The 10,259-nt window shown below is 40.0% G+C and overlaps 1 protein-coding gene across 1 annotated transcript; it reads right to left on the bottom strand.

Moving 5' to 3' along the window:
* Window positions 1–709: 709 nt before the first annotated feature.
* gorasp2 (golgi reassembly stacking protein 2) lies at window positions 710–8,563 on the bottom strand. The gene is made up of 10 exons (XM_072683984.1): window positions 8,425–8,563; window positions 7,372–7,452; window positions 6,820–7,023; window positions 6,324–6,410; window positions 4,925–5,055; window positions 4,700–4,832; window positions 3,843–3,966; window positions 3,384–3,470; window positions 2,571–2,699; window positions 710–1,782 (listed from the first exon to the last, which is right to left on the bottom strand). Exons 1-10 carry the CDS (start codon window positions 8,485–8,487, stop codon window positions 1,472–1,474), a joined length of 1,350 nt encoding a protein of 449 aa, XP_072540085.1. The 5' UTR covers window positions 8,488–8,563; the 3' UTR covers window positions 710–1,471.
* Between the last annotated feature and the right edge of the window lie 1,696 nt (window positions 8,564–10,259).

The raw sequence follows: 10,259 nt of genomic DNA, 5'->3' as shown, positions 1-10,259 counted from the left end.
CTTAAATTCATCCCTCTCACAAGAACATTATTTACATATTCAGTAAATACCAAGAAACGTAAGTCTTCACAGAGGGATGCTCTATTCTATTACCCTCAATCATCTCACGCCGCTGGATATTAACCACAGACGTGGTTTATATGTACATGGTGCAAGCATTTGACCTTGAGCTACACAGTAACTGGCGGTCAATAAAAAACACCTGCCCTACACACACACACACACGATATGTATTTATATACATTTACATGATTTACATGTTCTTTCTTTAATACAGGTTGGAACTACTAAGATGTAAAGTGGACTAGAGTAGGAGTTATTTGCCCTTTGTTGTTAAGCTAATAATTGGCATGTTTCCTGACTGGGTTTTAAGGTTTTAAGATTTTGAATATAAGGAGCAGTTTAAAATCATAGTGCCACAGCTAGGCAAAACCCTTTCTCCATTTTTGTCAGACACTACTAGACTCAGTGATTTAAAAGCTCTGCTGTGGTTGCTTAGCAATTTATCTGATACTCTGAGAGTCCTAAAACTTTTTCTAAATAATAGCTTTGGAATCAGAATTCTCGTCTCGACCAACAGTGGGCTACATTTTTAAGAAATGAGTGATGTTACAAGCCAATCAAAGTGAAGCTAATCTTTTCTAGAAAGACTAAAGTCATGGATCATTCATGAAACACATTCACATTTCAAAGCACGCCAAACAGACAATTACTGTAAAACCTCATGTTCTTTATTGCTTGTGTGTTCTTTACAACCTTAAATTTGCACAAGCTCCCAACGTTCCCCATAGTTTCCCCTCACAGCTCTACAGCAGGTGCCTGTGTGTGTGTGTTTCAGTAAATAAGCAGAGAGGTCTCACTGAGAGAAGGAGAGGATGGATGCGTGCACACAAACATACACACAAAGCCCACTCATCCTTCATGGAGAGGTGTGTAGAGAAAGTTAGAAGAAAATGTGCAGCAAGGGGGGGAAAAAAAAACAACATAACAGAAGCAACAGATACAATCAGTACATCCAACAGAAACACAGACAGAACTGAATTAACTCACTAACACTTCCAGACAATATTACAGATTAGACAATAAAAATTGGTGGGAGAGTGCAGAAAGCAAGCAATGGGTGGATGGGGGGGTGGGGGGGTGTGAGCAATGTAAAGAAAGAAAGAAAGGAAAAAGCTTCATCACTCTTTTTCAGCATTCACCTGAAATCTGTCCATCCTCATCCTCCTCATGAGCCAATTCCCTGGACTCAGAGTGGCCTCTCAGCAGTTTTTTGTGATTTATAGGTTTCTACCCACTGGATCATTTTTAGACTGAATAAATACATTTAAGAGAGACAAGGGAGAGGGACAGAAATGTACAGATAGAGACGGAGAGAGAGAGAGAGATAGAAAGAGAGAGATATTTATATATATTTATAAAGAGATGGAGAGAAAGAGATGCCTTTCCAGGATGCAGCTGAAATGCCTGGTTATGATGACTCTGGTGTAGCCTGTGCGCTGACTTCTGTTGTGTCCTGCGAGGTCTTCTCTGTGGCAATGAGCGTCTCCGTGCGCGCATCCATGACCGCTGGGGTGGGAGTGGCATCCAGGATCAGCGCTGGGGTCTGGTTGGCTGTTAAGGGGACAGTTGTTGGGGCAACAGATGGGACGAGGTCAGAAGGTAGAGAGACTCCAGGCATTGCGGATAAAGTGGAGGGCAGAACACCGGACATGGACAGAGGGGCCATGCCAGGGAGGTTCAGAGGGGGGAGGGGGGCGAGAGGAGCCAGGGATGGCAAACCTGCAGACACAAACACACATGCGTTCTTGATGCATGGAGGCACAGGAAAACTAAGGATAGGTTGGCAAATTTACTGGTAAATTTAAAAATAAAATTAACAAATAATAATAATAATAATAATAATAATAATAATAATAATATACAGAACACCCGATCCTATAAAAGCAGTTAATTTGTTATTATTTGTTCATAGTTTTTAAATATACTATTACTACTATTCATATATTATTAGGTGACGAGTTCGGAGTGTGTCTATAGGAATTTTTGCCCACTCATACATTTGTGAGGTCAGACACTGATGGTAGACGAAAGGGCCTGGCTCACAATCTCCGTTTTATTTCATCAGAGTTCAAAGGGGTTGAGGTCAGAGCTCTGTGTGCTTTACACCACTCAACGCCTGGCAACATGCTTGGTGATTTAAGGCTTGCATGCAACTGCTTAGCCATGAAATCCCAAGCCATGAAGCTACTGGTGCAGAGTTTTTGTGCTGATGTTAGTGTAAAAAGGAGCATTGGAGCTCTGCAGTTATTGAGTTTATCATAGGACAATTTATCTAAGAAATTTCACAAACTGGCAAATGATGGCATCCTGTTACATTAACTATTACATTACACTGCCTGTGTGTAAAGGCAGACTGCATGGCTAGGTGCTTGATTATATACACCTGTGGCAACGGAACTGAACGAAATACCTGATTTTAGTGATTAAAAGGTGTGTCCCAATACTTTTGTCAATAGTGTATTTCAGACTAAACAAGTCAAAAGATACTATGACTGTTGCACAAGTACCTGTGGAGGAGGGCAGGCCACTGATGCCTGCCAATGATACAGCACTGAGGTCTGGTAAGGGGATGTTGAGGTTGGGCAGGTTTGGAAGGTTGGGCAGCGGAGGAAGGCCAGCAGGTAACGGCATTAATCCTGGGGGGAGAGGAAAAAAAGAAAAGAAAAAGGTTTACATGAATCTGATTTACTAGAGTCCGATACCCCAGGATACTGGGCTACTGAACTGTCAAAGCTCTTAGTTAATTCCCAATATCCCTGACAGGTCAGCCACTATTATTATTACATCATACATCAATCACCAATCCACTCTAAAATGTACAGTAAGAGCTCTTAACACTTGCCAATTGTATACAAGTGCTAATGCTGCTACACATTACTTCCTGCTAATGGTTAGTCACACTGCTATTCACACTGACACTTTGCACACATGCATCAGTGCAACATGGCTACATTTCTCTCTCTGCACTACTACGGCAACACAACTGTTGTATTTTGTTTAATATATTTTATACACAGTATTAATTAATTCATTCAGAGTTCATTACACACCCCTCCCCCCAGTGTCTGACTATTTAGAGCCATCCTGCTGAAGAGTAATTACCTGAGCCTCACCACAAGCATTTTTAATGCATTAATGTTCTGACATTTTATGCACATGACAAAGAAACCTTGTCTTGACTTCCCAATATGGACATTATGAAACAAATGTCAAGGTGCTTTACCCTTCAGCAAAGACAACAACGTAGGTTGTTAGGAGCTCAGTTAGGAGGTCAACTTAAATTATTGAGACGAAAAAAATAATGCGTGCATGCTTGTTACCTGGTAGCGTAGTGGTGGGGTTGACTGAAGGTAGAGTACCCAGGGCCGGACTGACCTGAGTGGGGAGCAGGGGGACCGTGGGCACACCTGTAACAGTGTTCGCAAAATAAACATATGTTAATTTTAAAAAATGTCCTATTTAGCAAAGAATGCCTTAACATCATTTTTCTGTGTGTGAAACTACTTTTATTTAATATACCATTTTTTCAGTGAAGTTATCTTTGTTTAATTTCCAGTGTTTCACCTAAACGTTTCACTTGAAACAAAACTGAAATAAAAGTTATAATTTTTGGTGTTCATAAATGTTGAGTCAATCCATAGTGAAGTAATGGTTATGCTGATTGTGTTACATTTATTTGCATTTTTAGTTACATACATCTAGAAGGCACAGCCTTCTATTTTTAAGTGATTGACTTTTTCCATCCATGATGTTCTGCTAAAAGCCTGAGGAGGCTGCACCTGTGTGTAGTTCAGTGGGTATAGATGATGGGGCAGAGCTGAGTGAAAGGCCAGAGAGACCATCTTCAAGTCCAGTGGGTGCAGACTGTGAGACTGGAGACGGGGTTACTGCAGAAAGCTGAACCTGAGACACAAAAGATTCAAATTCAGAAATGTATATCAGACAAAAGAAGAGATGATCTGTAAAAACACTTCACTCTTAAAAGCAGCTATTCAGTTATTTACCTGGTTACTGAACTGTATTGTTCACAATAAACGGTCAATGTATCTTACAGTTTAACCTGTTGTTTTGATGAATATACACACGGTAGCAAAATCTTTACAACTTACAACTTTACAAGACCTTAGAAAATGAGCTTAGTATAAAAAAACAGGTATCCTAGGTGTTTTTAAAGAATGTATACACAGTGCTGTGAAGTATTTGCAGCCCTCTTAATTTCTTCCAGTTTTGCATATTTGTCACATAATTGTTTGTTTTGTATTAAATATAGTGGAAAGATTTCAAAGTTAATAAAAAAAAACACTTTAATTTATTGCAGGAATAATAATAATAATAAAACTTAAATCAACCAGCTGACCAAATTTAGTTGATAACTGGGATCACTTAAACTAGACACACCCCAATGTGATAACTGCCAGCTCTGTTGAGTCTTAAATTGAACATTTACATAAATGTGAAGTAAGGTTTAAAACTAAAATGTCTCAACAACATGAACATGAACGTAATGACATTGTGCGGAAATCATTTAAAGGCATGTACCAATTGGCTGTAGTTGTTTCCATAGCACTGTGTACATATACACATACACCTGAAATCAGACACCTAAAATGTGCACAATCACAACCAAAACATATACCTCAGTGAAGCCGTCCTTTAGTGGGCTTGATGGTTCACTGGAAGTGTGTCCAGGAAAGCTTATCTTCTTTCCCTCCTCAAAGGGCCGTGTGGGAATCCTATGCAGGTACCCATAACCAATACCACAGCCCAGACTGGAAAGGGAAGGACAGATATAGCAAATAGTGTAAGTCACTCATAAGCAAACAAAGACAGAAGAACACTTGCATCAGAGTCAGACACACACCTGCCCTCTCCTCCCCAGGCACCATTGGGAGTTATAACGACTTCTCTGCAGCTGTCAGTGTCTGTGTTGTAAACGTAGAGTTTTAGTCCTTTGCCCTCATGGGTTTCTATCAATGAGAACAAGTCCTCTGACTAGGAGAGAAAACAAACAAACATTTTTCACTGTTAATACATACTCTAAAAATTACTCCACTATTAATCATAAAAACATGACATTGTGAAATGACTAGTATACAGTATACAATGGGTAATTAAATTCAGGTGGTTTTTAAATCAAAGGGATGGCAGCAAGGTGTGAATTTAGAAGGTCTGAGGTCTACGTTACCAAAGTCGGATCTTCACAACAGGGGTTAAACGCAATTGAGATTCCAGAAAACCTCAGGAAAATGTTATAGAAGCTCATGAGGCTAGAAAAGATTACAAAGCCAAGGGTTTGGCCTCCACCAAGCCACTGTGAGGCAGATGACACAAATGGAAGAAATTCAGCACCACTGTTACTGTCCTAAGGAGTGGTTGCCCATCTAAAAACCCCTTTAAGGGTACAGCGAATAAGATTACAGGAAGTTGCAAAGAGTTCCAGCATCTAACATATAAGAACATCTGAGGGGCTACAGGCCTCTCTTACACAGAGTAATGTCAAATGTTCAAAGTCCACTATCAGACAAACACTGAACAAAAAGGTGTGCATGGCAGGATATCAACAAAGCCACTACTCTTTAAAGAAACACACTGCTGCCTGTATGAAGTTTGCTGGAGACCACATGGTGAAAAGGCATACTATTCAGTGGACAAAATTCTCCAAAACAGGCATTATTGGTGAAAACCATATACCAAACTATAAAAAAGGAACTTGACCACTGTTAAGTATGGGGATGGCAGTCTCTTGGTTTTAGATAGCTTTGCTACCTTGAGTTCAGAATAACTTTTTTATTGAATATTCTTAACCCAATAGAAATGTTGCAGAAAGACCTATTATAGCAGGCCATGCAATGAAGTTCCCCAACACCACTAAGTGGAAACAGTTTTGTAAGGAGGAATGAGCGTAAATTCCTCCAAACAATTGTGCAGAATTGATCACCAGTTACTGGAAGCGTATGGTAGACATTATTGCTGCTTAAGGAGGTCACACTGGATACTGAAAGCAAAAGTACCCCCTCCCCACACAATGTTATAGCATTATCTGTTTAATTATAGCTTTATCTGGTTTTGGGAGTGGAAGTGATAATCTACAGAAGAAATGGTTAAAGGTTCTGTTGTACTGTAATTTTGGGTTGTTTATGCAAATCAGCAATACAAATCTACGCTTTAATAATTAGGGGTGAAAGACAATACTGATAAAGTGTGTATATCTGGTTTCATGATAGGACATTTTCACTGAATACCTCATTTAAACTGAATACCTCATTCATAACTGTGTCTGCCCCGATGATGTAGTCTGTGTACGGCCTCAGTCCTGCAAGGGCAGCTGGAGAATTCGACTCGACCTCCTACAGAGCGAGATAGACAGACATATAATGTAATGCTCCTTTTACACACAGCCATACAACGTGCACTTTAACAACAATTAAACAGGAAGAGGTTAAGTGTGAATGTAAGCCAGAGTCATATTCCCAGTAAAGCTGGCCTTGTAATGGCCTTTGCCTGAGACCAACAACAATAAAAAGGCCTTTACATATATCAGCCTATTCAGCCTACAACATGTCTGGGCCACTTATTCATGCTGAAGTTTATCCAGTTTTTCTGTTTCTTTTTTTAAGAAGACACAATATTAGCTAATCAGAAAATCAGCTTGTTAAATTCAGATATTAGGGCAAGGTAATATGAGTTACAACATATTACAGGTACATACAAACGCTTTCTGTGATGTTATCTATGATGTTACCCATGAACACTCACCAGAACATGCCAAACGTTCTCATTAGCCCCCTCAAAGCTGCAGAAACGGATGCTGACTCCAAGAAGGCCTTGGCCACCCCACATGTTGCTCGGGGTAACTGTGGCCTCCCTCAGCTCCAGCGTCTTACTGCTGTACACCAGCATCTTCACTGGCTTCTCCACGTTAGCCTTCAAAAGGTCTTTCAGTGTGTCATTGTCCTTGTTCTAAGATTGAAATTGAGCAGTTAGTTAAATAAAACCACACAACTAACAATGAATGGAAGCCAGTAAGTAATAATAATTTGTGGCTATTTACTGTGCAATATTAATATTTGAGACTGAACTACACCTTTTAAACCAATATTCATTTTAGACTTAGTGTTTTCAGCAAAGCATGCAATTAGTTTTTTTAGATTCACTAGTTTACAAGCGTAGACGGGTGTAATTCACAGCTTCAGACTCAAACTCCTTCTGTCTGTCTATCACCTAAGGGAGTGCTAGAGAAAAGCTGAGGTTTTACAAAAGATCAGCGATGTTGGACTTGACAGTTGGGTGTGAGCACAGTAAACATACCAGTCTGGTGTTGTTGATGGACACGATGAAGTCAAAGAAAGGCTCCAGTCCTGCCCGGTGTCCAGGGGAGTTCTCCTGTACCTGTGCAAAAACCACACAAGCCCAGTTAAACTACATATGCACGTCTTTCACTTAATGGAGCTGCAAGAAATTTACAGAGCAGCTTCAAAATATAGTATTATTAAATTACAATTAATCAAACAAAGGACCAATAAGAAAGAACAAGAAAATCATGTTAGACAATCATTCAAATTAGACTGATTTAAACAAACAAAACACACATCTCTTCAGATTCCTGTGTGTTGTAATCTTACACCCCTAATACATAGACTAAAGGCTGAAAGTAATGAGGTTCACACCCTTTTCCAGAAGCATTAAAACTACGGCCCTGCGGATCCGTGTTACTACACATTTAACAACCCTGCTTACACCTGGCAGTCAAGTCTGTGCCCAACCAAGTAGCTACCTTCGAGTATTACAGGATCCAGAGCTCTATCGTCATTTATAATTGCGGTGCAGATTTGAATCCCTTAGCCGTGGAGGCAAAAAAGACCACCCAGCAAAGATGAAATAAACTCGATCACACAGTGCAACAGCGAAAGATACTGCAAAAAAATAAATCTAACCCAGTCTGAGGTTAACGTCCAGCTAATGTTGTATCCTACACTGAAGCAGCAACACTCTGATTTAAGCATCACATCATTCACGGGAAGACAGAGCGGAGCTAAACCTTAGCAGCACAACATACAACATCCTGTCTTCACGTTGCTTAATAACTAATTCTACACCAGTCATTCTCACTACACAGTCTGCTAGGTGTATACATTCACTACAGCCGCGTTTCAGGTCAAAACACACTCGATTTCACTGAAAACTGCGTGTATAGCCGCGTTAGCAACCAGGCCACACTGCTAAAGCCTCAGACTCGATTTGGTCCCTTGGCCGCCTCTGGTGAGCCCAAACGCGGCCGCAGGTGCCCAAAAGCCGCCCGAAAAGCCAGCTATACATCGAAATGTGCTGAAAATAAATAGCCTGTTAGTGTTAGACTCCTACCCGGAGTACGTGATAACCCTCCGAGCCCCCACCGGGGATCTCTACGCTCTGAGAGCCCCCCATGCCGAAAACCGTATACCGTCCGTCCCGAACCGGAGCGACACGTCGGTCGTAGCGATGCCCGATTCATGAAGGAACCGGTTCTTTTGAACAGGCTCATTTCAAAGACACAGTCCGAACCGATTCACATGATATGAATCATGTGCATGAACATCTTAGGGATGTTAAATACTTGCGCAGGTATTGTGTGTGTCACCAGGGCTCCAGGGGGTCGGGGTTGTGGGTTGCTCTGGTCACTATTTGTGTTAGTTTTATAAAACATGGTAAATTGGCCATGCTAAATTACCCCTTAGATGGTGTACCCTGCAGTGGACTGATGCCCTCTTCAGGACGCATTCCTGCCTTGCCACAAATAATTTCATGTTGGCACCGACCCACTACAACCCTACCAGGGAGACGCAATAAATAATAAATAAATTAATAAAATAAAATAATAATAAAAATATCAAAATCTTTCCACTACAGTGGCAGTAATAAGAATAAAGTTTACTTCATTTGTGTCAACCTTGAACTGCTTAATTGAACTGCACAATTCGAAAGACTCGGTTCTGTAGACTGAATCGATTCTCATCTTTAACACGTCGGTTGGGCTGCAGGCTGCGTGCGCATGCGCATGCGCAGAACACTTGATGTGACGTGGCAGCGTGGAGAGTATTTTATTAACAGGTTTTATTAACTTATTTCTTATTCAATATATTTTTTATATTTGTAATTTCTTAGGGTTTATTTTTGTTTTGGGCTTCTCGCTAGAGTGGAGAAGCTGAATTTATAACAGTGATGTGCTAAAGCCGTCCCCGTTGCTGTAGTGTTCAGGTGTGCAAGGTGGTGCCCCCTTCTGGCGATAATGACTTTTGAGGCAAAGTGGATTTTTATAAATCCATTGTAATTTCAAAAATTAATAAAAAAGGTTTTCAGGTTTTAACATTAATATTAAGTGCAAAATGTAGCAATTTATAGCAATTAACCATAATACATATTAATGTGTGTTCATTTTTGTTCATTTTTCATATTTCAAATGCGCCATGTAATGTTAGGACTTATAGCACATTTATTAAGTCTTATTGTAAAATTATGCAAATCTTTGAGTTTGTTGGCAGAATTTTAAAACTAAAGATTACTAAAAGAAAACAGTGCCTACACTGAAATCTTTACCATGCTCTGCATTCTAGTTTTATGTATTTTATTTCCCAGTAACTATAATAGCCATCTGAAATCTTCAAAGTGTAATATTTTGGTGTATTACAATTTAGGAATAAAAGCTTATGGTTCTGGAGATCAGATCCTAAAAGATGAGATCAGATGGACCTTGTTGTTGTGTACAGCAGAAGGCTAATGAACGAACTGGATGCACAGCAAACATAGTGTTGATCCACACTGTTCTTGTCACCTTTAGGCAAATCAGGGTTTGACGAAATAGAAACATGACAAAACTGATGTAAACTGAAGTAAAGGAGAAAAGTCTTTCATCTGATTCCTATTAATCATACAGCACAGACAGGGTAGCCGCAGCAGTAAGTGTGTAATTTCTTTGCTAGGAGCATTCAGTCAATAAACAGATTGTACTATTCTGTTTGCAGAACAATGGTGTCAATACTCTTGGTGTCACCTCAAGATGACCTTTTGCAGGCTACCTTTTGCATGGCCCTAAACGCACAGAAGGTGGTTGTGGAATGACTAAAGTAGGCTAACATTAAGCTTTTGGACATTTAGCCCAAATATGTGGAAAAGGTTGGCTAATCAAACTCCAATTTTGCCAAGAAAAATGTCCAAATATC

Source organism: Salminus brasiliensis, chromosome 7 (assembly GCF_030463535.1).
Source record: "Salminus brasiliensis chromosome 7, fSalBra1.hap2, whole genome shotgun sequence".
NCBI classification, from domain to species: Eukaryota; Metazoa; Chordata; class Actinopteri; order Characiformes; family Bryconidae; genus Salminus; species Salminus brasiliensis.
The sequence above is the reverse complement of the archived record's forward strand: the minus strand, read 5'-3'. Positions and strand labels throughout refer to the sequence as shown.